General features: G+C 54.8%; 1 protein-coding gene across 1 annotated transcript; it reads left to right on the top strand.

Moving 5' to 3' along the window:
* The first annotated feature begins 6,248 nt into the window (after positions 1-6,248).
* On the top strand, positions 6,249-16,888 carry GSS (glutathione synthetase). Its single transcript, XM_088175146.1, has 13 exons — positions 6,249-6,325; positions 6,944-7,079; positions 8,061-8,206; positions 9,464-9,539; positions 10,331-10,470; positions 10,576-10,692; positions 10,826-10,906; positions 11,173-11,250; positions 12,708-12,774; positions 13,384-13,578; positions 13,944-14,025; positions 14,423-14,612; positions 15,277-16,888. Exons 2-13 carry the CDS (start codon positions 6,951-6,953, stop codon positions 15,398-15,400), a joined length of 1,425 nt encoding a protein of 474 aa, XP_088031272.1. The 5' UTR covers positions 6,249-6,325; positions 6,944-6,950; the 3' UTR covers positions 15,401-16,888.
* Positions 16,889-17,126: the final 238 nt, after the last annotated feature.

Below are 17,126 nucleotides of genomic sequence, written 5' to 3'. Positions count from 1 at the left end.
GGAGCGAGAAGAGACATGGAATGAGAAATTAGTGTATAGAGTTAGCAAGCAAGGTCACACGCAGGCATGGAGAGAGTGAGGTCACTGGAGACTGGGAAAATTGAAGAGGTTTTGTTTGTTCTCCTTGAATTTTCCAGTTTTGAGGTTCTGAGGGTTTTCTTCTGGGGATCGCCATGATAAAACATCTGGGTAGAAATGAAGGTTGTACTGAACACGGCAGAATTACAGGAATGTGTGAGCCTTCAGTGAGGTTTTGGCAATGCACTTCAAAATAATGAGAGTAAAGAGAATCTTGCCCTGATCACCTGAATATTTAATAGCACCTTAATTGCACCTGGCCTGCCAGGACAGGCCCTGGAACATCATTACCAGCAGCTGCCTTGGAGGCTGTAAGGGAGGGGCAGAGGCTGGTCAGAACCAGAGCTGGGCTGCAGTTCTGACACTGTGGCCATGGTCTGCCCCTGCAGTGCCCCAGCTGCTCTGGTTTTGCACCAGTTTTCATCTGCTTTGAGATCTGGGAGCAGATTCAGGAGATTTTTGGAGGATTTTGGGTGAGTGTTGCCCTGCACATAGACACCAAGCCCACAAAACCGGTTCCTGGGACGACCCAATCCCAGCCCCTTGCTATCTCCATCCCTTTTGCACCTTCTCCCCCACTCCACAGGGAGCCTCCCCTCTGCTCTGGATCATCAGTCCCCACACGAGAACGAGCTCAGTCCCTCTCACGGCAGGGAACAATTGTTCAAAGTGGAGTGGCAACAGGCATGGGAGCTCTTTATGGGAACTGCTCAGATTGGACCTTCCTCAAGACCCAGGAGGGAAGAAAATTCCTGCATGTCCTCACATCACGACACTTCTCACCTCACTATGGCACATCAGCCAAGATGGGCTTTTCTGTTCAATGAATGACACACTGAATGGTTCCAGGTATCCAGTCTCTAGACTGGACTGCAGACAGCAGCTTTCCCCTATAAACCATCCCTTGTCTCTAAACAAGGCTCTGTCCCGTGGCTTTTGGGCTCAGGGTTTTCCTGAGCACCCAGCACAGCAGCTGAGCTGGACACACACACACACACACAGTCTGTGCTCCCACCTGCTTGGTGGCTGGTAAGTGAAATAACCCTCCCTACAAATGTGCAACTCCATCCTGAGGGGCAGCAGAGGGACAGGCACTGATCTCTGCTCTCTGTGACAGTGACAGGAGCCAGGGGATGGCTGGAGCTGTGCCAGGGAGGCTCAGGCTGGATATCAGGGAAGGTTCTTCCCTCCCCCCGAGGGTGCTGGCACTGCCCAGGCTCCCCAGGGAACGGGCACGGCCCCGAGGCTGCCAGAGCTCCAGGAGCGTTTGGACAGCGCTGCCAGGGATGGACAGGGTGGGGCTCTTGGGGGGTCTGGGCAGGGACAGGAGCTGGGTTTTGATGAACCCGCTGTGTCCCTTCCTCCTCGGGATATCATAAAAGCTCCCCGAGGGTTTAAGCGCTGCTGCTGGTGGGGATCTGGTCCCAGGAGCAGCTGCTGGGTCCCTGCACGTTCTCCCTGCTCCATCCGCATCCATGGCTGGTGCCCACCCTGGTGCACAACTCGGGCAGCAAAGGCGCAGCCTGGCACCCCCGGTGCTCTGCCCCTCTGGCAGCCAGGCTCGGGATATTTATGCCTCACTCCACGGCCACTTCATGGCACACGGGGTCCGCTGGAAAAGCCGAGGAAGTGAAATTACTTTGGGGAAGAAATGACACTACTCGCTTATAAATAAACCCGGGTTTCATTGATCTTTTAGATGCTCCCTTGGCAGAGAGTCCAATGTCACCGCTCCAGCAATGCAGACAATACTCGGGCATTGTTTTATTCTCAGTTACAGGGAAAAGGACAGCACCAGCTGCCATTCTATCTTTAGCCCATGAGAGCACCCTTCAATTGTTCTGCACTTCAAACAATAGCCGCACGTGGGGGAGAGGAGAAATGCTGGCTTTACCAGAGCATTTTGCATCGAAATACAGTCTTAGAGACAATAGATTTCTGTCACGCCCTGGCTGAAGCTGGTGCTTATACCGCAGGAAAGCCAGGGTTCCAGAGCTGTCTTGCTTTTTCTTGTGGATGACGAGCCAGCAAGAGGTTTGGCTAGCCGAGGAGACCTCTGAACTCTCTTCCATGAAAATAGCCTTATTTATTTTTATTATTATATCCCAATGAGAAAATAGCCCTATTATCGTTAGGCAAAGTACTTTTAACAGTGATTGTCAATTTATCTGCTCTTGCATTTCCTTCTGCTAAGAATCCTGGAAGCGAGAAATGTGCCCTAATATGGGAAACGAAATAATTTGTTAGTTCTCTGTTGTATAAGACATGTAAGATAACGATACAGAATATCATTACTAACATCTTTTAAAACTGATCCGTCTATTATTTTAACAATATTAGCAACAAAAGCGGAATCTGTAACTACATTGAAAGGTTCTTGAAAAACCTGTCTTTATGGGTCTGGTGGTGGGCATCACATCATCTCCTGCTGCCGTGGCTTTAGGGCTGCTCTATCACAAATTCACTGGTTTCTGCATTGATGCCCAAATATCCCGAGGTAAAACAGAGCTGCCTAAAACGTCAGACTGGGCTAAGTTGATTTCTCTGCAGCTGGAAATACAAAGGAGAACCCAAAGGGGCTTTGGATTTTTTTTTTTTTTCCTCGTTATAGGGTACCAGAGAAGCGAGTGTGCGAGTGATGAGCAGCTCCTTGCAGGCGTGGAGGGGCAGGCAGCGCCCAGCCCTGCACCCAGCGGCAGCTGCAGGGTATCAAATGCCCGTGCAGAGCTCGGCACCGGTGTGGGCAAGAGAGCTGCTGCCTCCTCTGGCCATGCCCTGGGTGCCCTGCCCAGGTGGCTGGGCCACCTGGGATGTGCCGTGGGCATCCCGGGCGCAGGATGCGGGTGCCAGGGGGATGGACCAGCTGCAGAGCTCCCACTGCCGTGCCAGGCTCGGCTGAGGGAGGACAGCACGGTCATGGCACAGATATTCATTCCCCCACCCCGCTGTGCCTGATGTTGTCTCGAGTTTCAATTGTCTGAGCGCAGGGCAGCCTTTGAAAGGGGATGCGACAGCACAAAGCCCATCTTGAAGGTTTACAGATATAAAATGCTTTTCTTTAAACTTTGCGGGGCTCTATTTTTAGCAAATAAAGATAATGGCCCAGTTGCTGTTGTTCATCTTTTGTTGTATGGAACATGCCAAATACTTACCATGTCTACCATATTTTTTTATGATTCAACCTCCTCTGAGCTGCATTGCAGCTCTCTGACCCTGTAGCAGAGATTATGAGCAATCTGCATGTACAAATCCTCCTCGGGCTACTGGATTACTCTGAAAAAAATCTCATTCTCCAGAGTGAATTGAGAAAACAATCAGAAAAGGCAAGTCACAGCTCTATAAAATACTTCTCCTATTCTGAGCAGGGTACATTCATTCCAGGAACTTCCAAGGAAAGAGCAGAGCTTTTCCTCCAGCTTTTTGCAATGAAATTGGACTATTTTTGCAATGTTTTATTTGGAAATCGAAGCTTTTTATGCCCTTTCTCAGAGCAAACATCAGGTAGGGGAGATGCAGAACCCTGAACAGGACTGGGGATTGAGAAGGGAAATGCTTCTATTTAAGAAAACTTTGTCCTTCTACACCCTTACTAAAATGTGTTCCTAACTTCTGGTGGGGTCTGAGCTGGATCCTGGTCCAGGGCAGAAATAAAATTGGATTACCAGTTGCCAAATTCACGGCCTGGATCTGAATTAATTAAGGTGTAAATCACATTTACTGACAGATGGGGCAGCAGAGAGGAAAGAGAAAGAGCAGGACTCCTGTGCCCAGGAAACAAACAGGGTGGGTGTTTATAGAATGCTTTGGATTGGGGGAGACCTTAAAGTTAATTTCATTCCATGTTCATTCCATAAAGTTAATTTCATTCCATGTCCCTGTCACTTCCATGCCCATGTCCCTCTCCAACCTCCCAGGAGAGCTGTAACTACAGAGCTTCATTTCTTCATAAGAACAGAGCTAAAAGGCTCGACATGACCTGGACAACTCCTGGCACAGGCAGTAGGATAAAGAGCCAGTCATGTCCCAGCCTGTCCAACAGTGATGAACTCTCCAGGGATGGTGCCCATCCCTGGGTGCCCATCCCTGGGTGCCCATCCCGGGTCCCCATCCCGGGTCCCCATCCCTGGGTGCCCATCCCTGGGTGCCCATCCCTGGGCTCTAGTGGCCCAGGAGCGAACGCTGTGCGTGGCTGCTCGGCAGAGGAGCGGGGCAGAGCCGCGGGGGGACAGGGATGGAGCTGCCGCAGCCCCTGGAGCCTCCAGCGCCGGCCGAGCCGAGCCGAGCCCCCGCTACCCCCAGGCTGCTCCGGGCAGGGGCTGCCGGGGAGCTCCGTGCCTGCCCCAGGGATGCTCGGGGAGCGCGGGGCTCTGGGGGAAGCTGCCTGGGAAGGGGAGGCTGAGTTCGGGCACCTGTTGGCCACGGGCTTGTTGCGGAGTGGCCTCGGCTCCTGTGGGAGCCCCGGGCCCCGCCGCCGCGATCCCGCAGCCCTGCCCCTGCCGGCATCGCATCCCGCCGGGACTCTGCCAGCGCCCAGCGCTCCCCACACCGACCCTGCGGCCACCGGCAGGCACCGGCACCCACGGGGCTCAGAGCCCCCCGGGCCTGCCCAGCACAGCCTGCGCTGCCCCCTCCAGTGGCCGCTGCCAGCAGCAGGAAGGCGGGCAGGGCGAGCATCCCCGCGCTTCGCTTTTGTCTCCTGAACAATCCGGACACAGGGCAATGCAAAGCAGCGGGGGAAGCGAAGGCCAGAGGTTTTGGATGCTCCAAGCCTTAAACATCAGCTCCTGCAGCTGCAAAAGCTGCTCCCCAGATCCTGGCTCCAGCAATTCCCAAGGCTGTCATGGCCTTCAGAGAATAAACGTGGATTTTGCATCTCTGTGGCCTGATGCCAGGAGTCCCTGTGGCTCCAGCAGGGTGGCAGAAGTTTTCCTGCCTGCTTTGGTGGCATTGCTGCTGTCAGAGCCCCCTCTCTGCTGGGGACAGCTTTGCTCCTGGGGACACCGCTCTGCAGCAGCCCAGGAACATGAGCAGTGCCCAGGGCTGGGAGTGGCGTCAGTGGGACCCCCTGTGCACAGGGACCCCCAGCCCTGGGGTGGCTATGTCAGCACCCCCAGGGACCTCCAGCCCGAGGAACCCAGAGCAAGTGGAAACCACAACTGTTCCCAAAGGAGATGCAAAGAGACAAACAAGGACTATTTATTTACAGAAGAGCAATAAAAACCATAGATTTATTTACATTATAAGAATCATTATTACAACAACAATCTATAGAACATATTTACAGAAGGGTCTAAGAAATAACAACTCTCAAAATGTATTTACATAAGGCCCAATGAAATAACAACCTACCTGTTGGAGGTACCAACACAGAGTTGTTCCATTTCATTACACTTTTTCAGAGGACAGTCAGTCCTAACTGTTCCTTTGTATATTGAAACAAAAAAGTAGAAAGGACTGGCTTGGGTTTGATTTACTTACATTTAAATTTTGCTTGTTCCTAATACAAATTAACCCTCTTGATTTCCCACATTGTCATTTCAAGCCCTGTGGCTAGGAAATGAACGTCCTATACATGAAAGGGTTCTTGAGATCTGCTTTTCCCAGTTGTCCCCAAAGAGCCACAGCCTTGTCTCTGTGTGGCAGGAGGGCAGAAAGCCAGCCTGTCCCCTGAGGAACCTGAGGAAGAGGGGAAGAAACGGAAAACATAAAGTTATTTCAAATTCCTTTCATTTCCTAAGGCAGGTCTGCGTTTCCTCTGTCTTCCCCTGCCTGCCAAGGGTGAATTTCAGCTCCATGAGAGCAGCAGGTAACGCAGCTCCGGTACCGTGGAGGGTTTTTCACGGAATTTCAGGATCGCTGGTGCTGGAAAGGGCCACTAGGAACATCGCCAACCATTCTCATCGCTCTGGGCTCCCAGCAGCTCCGGCCCCTGCATGCAGCGCTCGGATTTCACGCGGGCTAGCGGGCCCAGCGCCTTCGTCGCCCTCTTGATGTCGCGACATGACGTCACACAGCGGGGACACAGCCCAGCGCGTGCGCACCGCGCGCTCCCGACGCGGCTCCTCCTCCTCCCGCCCCCGGTGCTCGGCATCGCGCAGGGGGCGTGTCCGGCACGCTGATTGGTTCATTGAGCTGCCACTCAGCCCTAGGGGCGGGGAGAGGGGTGGGTCCTGTCCAATCACGGGGCGGTCCGCAGCGCCCGCACGGAGCAGGGTCGGCGGCGGAACCGGACTGGGACGGACCGGGGGTTAGTGCGGGGCTGGGGTCGGGAGGGAACGGGGGTCAGTGAGGGGCCGGGAGGGAACGGGGGTCAGTGAGGAGCCGGGGCTGGGAGAGAACGGGGGTTAATGCGGGGCTGGGGTCGGGAGGGAACGGGGGTCAGTGAAGGGCCGGGGCCGGGAGGGAACGGGGGCGCCTGGAGGGACTGGTGTCAGTGGCGGTCCGGTGACTGCGGAGGGACAGGCAGCGTTGGAGAGGGCGAGGAGTCTGAAACCGGGGATCGGAGAGGGCCTGGGGGCCGGAGAGGGATAGAGGGCTTGGGGACAGCGATGTGCCAAGGGCTGGGGCTCAGGGAGCGGGAACCAGGAAGGGACCAGGGTCGGGGGTTCGGGCGCACTGCCGGTCTGGGGACCGGGGGCCGGCGAGGGGACAGGGGCCAGGGACAGCCGGGATCAGGGCACAGGAGCTGGGGACAGCAGAGCCCGGGGGTCAGGGCACAGGGGCTGGGGACAGCCAGGGCCCGGGGGTCAGGGCACAGGGGCTGGGGACAGCAGAGCCCGGGGGTCAGGGCACAGGGGCTGGGGACAGCCAGGGCCCGGGGGTCCGGGTGGGATCGGCGGTGAGCCCGCGTGTGCTGTGCCCGCAGCGCTGCCATGGCCGCGGGCTGGCAGGACGTGCTGCGGGACGCGGCGGCCGTGCGGGAGGCGGCGGCGGTGGCGGTGGACGCGGCGCTGCTGGCGGGGGTGCTGATGCGGACCGGGGAGCAGCCCCACTCCTCGGATGTGAGTACACAGGAGCCGCTGTCCTACCGGGGGTCCCTGAGCCTTGGGCAAAGAGCGGCTCCCCTAGGAACAGCTCTCCTTTCGCTGGGGCTGCAGCTTACAGCTCCTCAAGGAACAGTCCTGCCATACAGATCCCCTTTTCCAAGCAGAGGGGTAGGTCTGGGAAGGCTTAGGAAATTGCCTGTTGTGGTGCTGGGAGTTAATTCCTTTCCCAGCCTCTCACCACCATATGAACCTTTGAACCGGAGGTGAGTATCACGGAGGGGCCTCTGCTTTTGGCATATTCCCAGCTACAGTCAGCCTTTGTCCCATACTTGGGGTGAGGTGGCAGGGGTCGAGGTGACTGATATGTGAGATTTGCCTCTGTGCAATCCCTGGCGGATGGCTGGGGTGGGAGGGCTCAGGATGCCATGAGGGGTCTCAGAGGAAGAGGTAGCCCTGTTCAGGAGGGGTGGGTCACCATCGGGGAAGGGTCCCTGAAGAGCCTGGGGGCAAGCAGGCAGCTGGCAGGGGTACAAGGAGGGAGGTCTTCACCACAGCACTGCTCCTTGATGTCAGGAGTTCTGAGTGATCTCAAAGGGTGAGAGGAAGAGGAGCCTGGGAGGAGAAGTCAAACACACTGCCAGTGTCCCTTGTTTAATGTAGAAATCCAGGTGAATTGGAAGCTGCTCTGTGGTGTAATATATGGACTTTTGAGTGTGACCCCGTGCCTGAGATGTGGGATGAGCCTGGGCTCTGGAGTCACTGAGCAGGGATCAAAGGAAGTAACTGACAGACAGGACTGGCAAATTGACCTTTTCTCTGCCTCTGAGAAGTTCTGTCCAGTGTAGGGGGAGACGGGGGGAGGCAGTCAGGAATCAGCAGGCTCAAGGCCCAGCAGGGCTGGGGGTGGCTTCAGCCAAACTCGATGCCGAGGAAGCACCTCCTTAGCTCCTCCTCATCTGCCCAGACCTCACTGCTCTGCTGCCTCTCTGCTTGCAGGTGGTGAATTACGCGCCCTTCACGCTGCTCCCGTCCGCAGTGCCACGGGCCTTGTTTGAACAAGCCTATGCTGTCCAGCAGGATTTTAACCTGCTGGTGGATGCCATCAGTCGAAACAAAGAATTCCTGGAGCAAACTCTGGCCAGGTAACGTTTTTTGCGTGTCGCATTTTAATGAAGTATTTTAAATGTAAAGGCTTTATCACCCTTCTGGCATCTCTACCTTTCTGAAGTCTTCTTGGGCCCCAGAAGATGGGACATCTGGCCAAGACCTGATTCTCTGCAATGATCTTCAACTTTGCCACTTTTTCAGGCTTGTGAATGCATACTCGTGAGCTTTTTGGCCCCTGGGTCTTACATGTAAATCACTGGAGTCTTTGAGTCCTGGATTTAAGAGTCTCTGTTAGTCTTATTCTGCATCTGCCTGTGTCTGTCCAGTAACCACCAGCTCTGCTTGCAGCAGTGATGGAAAGAAGGTGTCTGTTCTGTTCCCACACCCTTCATCAGTCACCCCTGTCCCCTCTTTCCCAGCCACGAGATCCACAGGAGGACTGTCCAGCTCTGGCTCCTGGGTTCTGCTGAGTTTATCTATGGCTGCTGCCCTGGGCTGGGGTGACCAGACCTGGCTTTGTCTCTCACAGTTGTGGGGCTGATGCTTCCATAAATCCCTCTTCCCTTCCCACTGCCCCTTCTGTGCTGCCTGTGCACGTGCTGCTGCCTCTGGCACTGGGACAGAGCAGAGGAGGCTGTTTTCCAGCATCCTTTTGTTTTGTTAAAGCCTGACCCCTTGGAGCTGTTCCAATGCTTGTGCCTGTTCCAGAGCTGGCTGCAGTCAGAGCTTGTGGGGACATGTTTGTACCTGTGGCTAAAGAATGCAGCACTTGGGGCTTGTGTGTGCTCAAGTGCCTGCCCTGTGCCAGGGCAGCTCCCTGGAGGTGCTGCTCAGGGATTTGGGGCCCTGAGGAAAAGCTAGATCTACTCTAGCAGGGCCACAGTGTGTGAGATATGGAGCCTGACAGGACAGGGGGATTGGATGAAGCTTGTGAAGCTTCTCTGAACTGTGTGTGCAGGCACAGAGAGACTTGTGGTTTCTTCCCTGAACCTGCAGAATTCTGCTGCGTTTCTTTGCCTTTACTTGTCCCATCTCTGCTCTGCCAGTGAGTCACCTCTGCACAGGAGGGCTTTTTGTGGTGTGGCTGTGCTTGGCAAACTGGGTTTATGTTGTGGTTTTGCACTGAGCATTCATGGGGAGCTGTTTCACAGTGCTACAGCAATTGGTTGATCCCCAGCCCTGCTCTTTGTGCTGGAGAATGCCCCTGCTAAGGGATTTTTCTGCAGAAGAATTGATTTCCTTGTTCCTCTGTGACAGCAACAGGGACTGATGTGGTCTGTGTTTCTTTCTAGCACCATCAAGGTAGACGACTTCACAGCTCGACTCTTCAGAATCTATATGCAGGTTTTGGAGGAAGGCTTGGCTCAGGTACCTTGGCAGGGGATCCCAGTGGTCTGTGCCCCTTGGCATTGTGGTGAAGGTGCCTGGGCTCTGGCAGCAAGCTTTGGCACTGTGGACTCTGAGCTGTCCCTGGCTGGTCACTCCCTGTGCTGGAATGTCTTGTCACAGCTGGTGAGCTCAGGACCCTGCCCTATTGAACAGCTGAGCTCTTTGGTTGGTGCTGCTGGAAACAGCCTGGCCTGGAAAGGGGGAATTTCATGTGGTTTGTCCTCTGGGAGCTCAGAGTGTGCAGGGACATGTGTCCTGTTAGGACCTGCACCAGCCAGGCCATCCCTGCAGAAGCTCCTTTACTCTCAGGAGTGTTGGCAACTCCTCTGGAGCTCTGAGGGGGCTGTAGGCCCTGGGCAGGGGCCAGAGTATCGAGGTGTATGACCTGCAGTGGTTTTTATCAAACTGGGGGTGACAGGACAAGAGGGAATGGCTTTAAACTGACACTGAATAAGTTTAGATGAGATATTAGGAAATTTACTGGGCAGGTGGTGAGGCCCTGGCACAGGTTGCCCAGACAAGCTGTGGCTGTCCTATCCCTGAAAATATTCAAGGCCAGGTTGGACAGGGCTTGGAGCAACTTGGTCTAGTGGAAGGTGTCCCTGCCCACTGCAGGGGCTGGGATGAGGTGGTCTTTGAAGTCCCTTCTAACCCAAACCATTCTGGGATTCTCTGACTGGATCTGCCCCGGGAGGATTTTGAAGCAAGGTCATCAAAGGATTTTCAGTTAAAGGCAACAGGAAACCCCAGCTCCCCTCCCTGTGTTCCAGACTGTGTTTTTGGGCATCAATCGCTCGGATTACATGTTTGACTGCGGGCTGGATGGCCAAGCAGCTCTGAGGCAGATAGAGATAAACACCATTGCTGCCAGCTTCGGGGGGCTCACCTCCCACACCGCCGACGTGCACAGGTGAGCAGCACCTCTGGCACTGCAGCAGCTGCACTGCATGGCCCCTGTGCTCTCCAAGCTGCTCCCTTCGTCCAGTTTGGCATTTACAGCATTTATGTTCCACAGATTGGTGTTGAAAGTGCTGGGAAAGTCTGAGGAGGCATCACACCTGCTGCCCAACAACCCAGCAAAGGGGCTGGCCTTGGGAATTGCCAAAGCCTGGGAGCTCTATGGGTCCCCGAGGTAAGGACAGAGGAGGAGAACATGAACAGGAGCAGTGCAGGGAGCCTGAATCACAGAGATGGAAAGCTGGTGATCCAGCTAGGAGCATGTGGAGTGTTTATGGGTTTAATGATGTCCTTGGTATCTCTTCCAGGGCTGTGGTGATGTTTCTGGTGGAAGAAGTCCAGAGAAATATTTTTGATCAGCGTTGTGTAGAAAATGAGCTTTGGAACAGGTAAAGTTTGAATTTTCCTCGGATGGGAAAGAAAGGAGATGGTTCAGTTTCTGGTATGGAAAGCTGAGCAAACTGCTGGCACATCAAGGGAAACATAGGATGGGTTCCTAAACAGAGAGTTTTTTGGGTTGTAGGATTTCTTTGGCTCCATTGCATGAAGCCTGAGGCTATTTGTGATCCAGGAATCTGCAGGTCCTCCTTGCTGCAGTCACCGATTCCACCCATGATTTGCAGCCCAAATGGTGACTCTTGCCCTCCTGTTGCAGGAATATCCGTGTGGTGAGGAAGCGTTTCCGGGATGTGTTTGAGCAGGGCTCTCTGGATGCCAGCAGGAGGCTGTACATGTGAGTATGAGCCCAGGTGTGCATTCCTGCCTGCCCTCGGGCACATGGGGCTGCCAGGGAGAGCTTGCAGCCAGAGCTGAGTGTAAGTAGTGACTGTCTGAGATAGCAGTTCTCTTCCATGCTCCAGGCTGCTGCTTTCTCTTGGAGCTGAGATGGTTTTGTGCTCACAGTGCTGAGGTTTTACAGACACACATCAGTCCCTTACAGCTGCAATCATAATCTCCCTCCTTCAGGCTTCAACCTTCATTGCTCTGTGGGATCTTTACCACAAAGGTCTGCTCTGAACAGCCCAGGCCATTTGAGAGGCTTCCACAGAGCCATTTCCTGTTTACTGTTCACGTGCTAGTCTGACAGTGGGAGCTGGGCTGGTTGTTAGTGCTGGAGGAGGAAGCACTCCATGTCCTTTGGGGATCTCTTGGGTTTGAACTCACTCAGTGTCTTGCCTGCTCCCTGTGGAGACCAGGACGGGAGGATCACAGCCTCCCAGTTGGTCCCAAGTGTGACGTTTGTCCTATTTCCAGGTAATGTGCTGGGAGCTGTGTGAACCTAAGGGAAGATGTGGTTTCGTGACAGTGATTTTTCTGTAGTGAGGCTGATTTTTCCATGGTTTCCATGGTTTGGGTCTGTGCTGTGTTTAATTAATGAATGTATTTGTCATGGCTGGATAGTTGAGGGGAAAGTGCTTCCCTTGAGCATCCTCCCTTGTCACTGTGGGATGCCTCCTGTCTGCCTTCCAGCAGCTCCCACACCAAGTGCACAGTTTTGAGGCTAAAGCTTGGGTGTGTTGTACTACAGCTGTGCTGCCAGCCCAGCCCAAGCAGGGTGGATTGATGCCTCTCAGGTTGTTGAATTGATGTCCTACCTTGAGTTGCCACAGGAGGAGAACCTTGATCCCTCCAGCTTCAAGAATCACAGAGCTGGAAAAGATCTCTGAGATTGAGTTCAGCCTGTAACCCAGCACCACTGAACATGTCCTCAAGTGCCACAGCCTCACATACTCAAGTCCCTCCACTGCCCTGAGCCACCTGTCCTAGTGCTTGACCACCCTTTCAGTGAAGAGATTTTCCCTAATTTCCAATCTAAAACCTCCTGTGGTGAGGCCGTTCCCTCTCCTCCTGTTCCTGTTCCCTGGGAGCAGAGCCCAACCCTCCTGGCTGTCCCCTCCTGTTGTGCAGAACCAGAAGGTCCCTCCTGAGCCTCCTTTTCTCCAGGCTGAGTCCTCCAGGCCAGAATGGGGTAAAAGCTGTTAAAAATGAGGTGCTTACCTCTCTGCTGAGCTGGGTGTCAGAATTATTGAGCCTTTGGTTAGAGCAGAGGCTGGATGTCAGCTCCCTGTGTCTTGGGACAGGCCAAGCTGTGGTTCAGTGGAGAGGAGCCAGGGGCTGTGATCCCCCCTTGGTGCTGGGATCAAGCAGGGCTGGGCCTGGCTCTGTGAGCACTTCTGGTTTCCATTCCAGGGATGGCCAGGAGGTCGCAGTGGTGTATTACAGAGAGGGCTACGTGCCCCAGGTCTACGACCAGCAGGTCAGTACCCACTTCCCTGCCCCAGAAACCACCAGCTGGGCACTGCCCAGGGGCTCAAAATAATCCCAGGGGCAGCTACCCTGTCTGGGGTGGGGTCGGTCCTGCCCAGTGTGGCTGAGAGCATTGGGAAGCTGGGACTCCAGAGAGCAGGTGGGTGACCCTGCAGTAAGAAAACTGGGTGGCTTTCTTCTCCAGGGAGTGATCCCTTAGTGCAACACTGAATTGCTTTTGTACAATAGGGGTTAACACAGGTATGAGCACCTGCTTAAAGGTTTCAGACTTGGTCTACAGATAAGTCTGTGCTCCCTTTGCACGATCAGGCTGCAGGTAATAAATAATAGCACAGAGCAGAACTTGTTGGTGTCTCAAGGTGGCAGCACTGGACAAGCTGGGGAAGGAGCACACAGTGGATTAATCTGACTGTGCTGCTCCCAGAGGTGGTGGGAAATTCATGTCTGCTTTTCTCTGGAGTGCTACTCCCACCCCCTGTCCCTGCCAGCAGGCAGGGAGGAGACAAACCATATGTCAGTAACTTCACAGAAAAGAGCAGAGCAAACCTTTTGTGTGTTTTTTTTTCCTCACGGGGTGGTTGCTCCTTTGCTGCCTCAGAACTGGGAGGCACGGCTGCTGCTGGAGAGGTCCCGGGCAGTGAAGTGCCCCGACATTGCCACACAGCTGGCAGGCACCAAGAAGGTGCAGCAGGAGCTCAGCCGGCCAGGCATGCTGGAGAAGCTGCTGCCAGGCCACCCCGAGGCTGTCACTCGGATAAGAGCCACCTTTGCAGGACTCTACTCCCTGGACGAGGTGAGTGGGAGCAGGGATGGACAAGCACACCTGTGCTCTTCGGTTCAAAAGAAGAGAGGGCTTTGTTGTGGTCCTTGGGGAATTTGTTGATGCCTCTGCTCAGAGGGATCTGCTGAGGAGACCCTGCTTTCCGTGATGCTTTGCTGTTGGCAGAATCATTTAGGTTGGAAAAGCCAAGATCATTGAGCCCAACCCTTGACCAAAGACCACATTATCAACTAGACCATAGCACTGAGTGCCATGTCCCATCATTCCTTGAACACCTGCAGGGCTGGTGACTCCATCCAGCTCATTCCAGTGTGAAACCACCCTGTACATGGAGAAATTATTCCTGATGTCCACCTCTTTCCATCCTTTCCTGCCAGGGTGAAGAGGGTGACAGAATAGCTGCCACAGCCATCGCTGACCCCGACCGCTTCGTGCTGAAGCCTCAGCGTGAAGGTGGAGGTATGAGCTGGGCTGTGGAGGTATGAGCTGGGCTGTGGAGGTGTGAGCTGGGCTGTGGAGGTGTGAGCTGGGCTGTGGAGGTGTGAGCAGGGTGGGCCCCTGGGGCTTTCCATTGTGGTTTGTGCTGTATTTGAGACAGGCAGTAGCTGTGTCAGCTGCTGATCTTGTGTTGAGGGATAAAGGGTGGCTTGTGGCTACTTACAGCCATGGGGACTAGTCCTGCCACTAACGCAGTGTTGCTCTGGAGGAGTTGCCAAGGCCCTGGTGCTGGGTGAGGGGAGCCCATGTAGCACCTGGGGAGAAAAGGGCTGGGTTATTTCAGCTGCCAGGGCCACATAGCTGGGGCCAGGGGCTTCTGCTGTCCTGGAAGGGCTTGATGTGCTGGTTTTGTTTCCAGGGAACAACCTCTATGGTGAAGAGCTCAGGGAGGTTCTGGAGAAGATCAAAGACAGCCCTGAGAGAACCTCCTACATCTTGATGGATAAGATCAGACCCCAGCCAGCACTGAATTACTTGCTGAGGGCTCACAGTCCCCTCCAAGTGTCCGAGTGCATTTCTGAGCTTGGGATCTTTGGTGTCTATGTCAGGTGAGGAATGTGCTTGTGTTCCAGGGCAGTTCCCTGCTCCTGCATGGAGCCAGGGGCATTTTGCCCTCTGTGCTGCCCAAGCACAGCCACAGGACAGATGTCTGGGGACAGGCAGAGGCAGGGGACAGATGTGCCCATTCAGTCTGTGTCCCTGGCAGCAGCTCTGAGTGCATGTGCACACGCTGAGCTGCTGCTCTGAACCCTCTGCCAAAAGAGCTGCTGGAAAACCATAGAGCTCGTGCTGGCATTTACTGGTGTAATGGGATCTTGGGATCGATGTGTCTCATCCCTGATTTCTGGGAGCACTTCTTGGGTTCTGGATGCATGTTGATTTTTCTGAAGCCCTGGTGATTTCTGAAATACCTGAAGGCCCAATGCCTGTTCAACCCTAATAGGAGCTGCTTTTGTTTAAAACCCTTATAGGCCACGTTTCCATAGGGTATAAATGAAAGTCCTTTGCACGGTTTTGGGAACAGAGGAGCTTTGGCAGCATGCAGCCCCTGGCACTGCCCATTTGCAGAATGTTTGGTGCAGCCACCACTGCAGGGCTCCCTGGGGCTCTGCCCTGCCCTGTGTGCTGACAGGGAAGGTGCATCCTGCTGCCCCCAGAGAAATGGCAGGAGCTGGGTGCTCTGCAGGGGCTCAGTTTCCGTGTCCTTTGCAGGCAGGGCCAGGAGCTGGTGCTGAACGAGGCCGCCGGTCACCTGCTGCGCACCAAGGCCATCGAGCACGCCGACGGCGGCGTGGCTGCCGGGGTGGCCGTGCTGGACACGCCCTACCTGGTGTGAGGAGCCATGGCCCCACCCTCCTCTCTGCTGCCTGAAGAGCTGATCTGCCCCAGGGGTTTCTCCTTAGAGTGTGCTTGCCAAGTTGTGCTGGAGGCTGTGAGGAGGGACTGTGTGATGCAGCTGCTCAAAGGTCCTGGGTGCCAGCCCCAGCTTCTTCTGGTGATTCCCCTTCCAGGAAGAAGGATTCCCTTGCTCTGCCTGCTCAGGGGGCCTTGCCCTGGGCACTGCCCAGCTGTGACTCCCGGGACTGCAGGGTTCTGGATGTTCCCTTGGGGCCTGGCCTGAGGGCAAGGGGACATAGAGCAAAGGGTCAATGTGCCATAACAGGCCTTTGTGCTGCTCCCACTTCCGAGCTCCTTGATGCTGCATGATTTCTGGAGACATACACAGCCTAAGGAATGAGAGGAGAAAAGTGGATGGGCAAGTATCAGCCTTTATCTTCATCCAGTGCCTCAGTCCTCTCCCCTTAAAGAGGAGCTTAAAGAGGAGAGCTCAGCTCCACTCAGCCCCTCCAGCCCTCCTTTCCGTGCTGCTGCTGTCCTGATGTCTCTTTTCCCTTGTGCCTGAGGATCCTCAGGGTTCCTGCACCAGGCACAGCTGCCCTGGGTATTTTGCCCAAGGGCCTCTTGCTTGCTTTTGCTTTGCCCAACTCCTGTTTTATTGGACTGAGTGCTTGTCCCAAACAGTGCCTCTGTGCCACGCAGGGCAGGCAGCAGTGCAGGGTCTAGGGCAGGCTCCCACTGCCTCTTGCAGGCCTGTCCAACACATCTCCAGAGGCTGATGTAAGAACCCCTCAGAGATGGAGGCAGCTCCCAAGGCAGCAGTGAATTGGAGCCTTGTGTGTGTTGATAAATCCCAAATCACCTCAGGTTTGTGGCAGTGCATCCCACTGCAAATCAAACACTGAGCATCTTCCTGTCAGGGAGCCCCAGCCTTGGGAATGGTTCTGTTGAGACTGGGAGCTCTGTGATGAGGAAGTAAAGGAATTGCAGGGGAGGCTGGACAGCACAGCCCCAGCTCCAAGTGTCTTACTCTGGGACCAGCACCAGCGCAGGGGGAGCTGTGGCTCCCTCCAGGTTTTATGGATCAATGGGAACAGCAGTGGAGGAGTGTGAGCTCTCCTGCTCAAGGTCTTCTGCCTCTTCCTCCAGCCCTCTTTCCTCCTCAGCCCTAAAAGCTGCACCTTTCTGGCAGTGAAGAGCCCAGGCAGCCTCAGCCCAGCCCTGTCAGTTACAGAATTCTGCACAGAGACAGAATTCCTGAAGAATGGATGTGCTGAATGGCAGAACCAGCACAAAAGCAGAATTCCTGCAGAATGGGTGTGCTGAGTGACAGCCCTGCTGGCTCTTTGCTGCTGTGGCATCAATCACCAATCGGTCACCTGGGAAACTGCTCCATTCTTCAAGTATGACTGAAACTGGGATTCCTGGGTGTTTGTTGGGGGATTGATTACCCCAAGCCAGAGATTAAAAGGAATGTGCAATCTGACTGCTGTTTGTGCCAGGTTTGTCTGAGCCCAGGGGCACACCTTGCCAGGTGTGCAGAGATCCATGACTGTGCCTGGAAGGGGACCAGGCCCGGGCTGGAGGTGAAGCAGCCCTGAGCCTCACCCAGCTCCCTGGCACCAGTGCTGCATGCAGGGGTTGGGTCTTGTGCTTTCCCTGAGCATTGGAGCAGCACTGGCTGGAGACCAGAGAGAAATTGAGGCTCAGGCTGCTGCCCTGGA

The sequence above is a fragment of the Sturnus vulgaris genome, chromosome 17, assembly GCF_052056855.1.
Source record: "Sturnus vulgaris isolate bStuVul1 chromosome 17, bStuVul1.hap1, whole genome shotgun sequence".
Lineage (NCBI taxonomy): Eukaryota > Metazoa > Chordata > Aves > Passeriformes > Sturnidae > Sturnus > Sturnus vulgaris.
The sequence above is the reverse complement of the archived record's forward strand: the minus strand, read 5'-3'. Positions and strand labels throughout refer to the sequence as shown.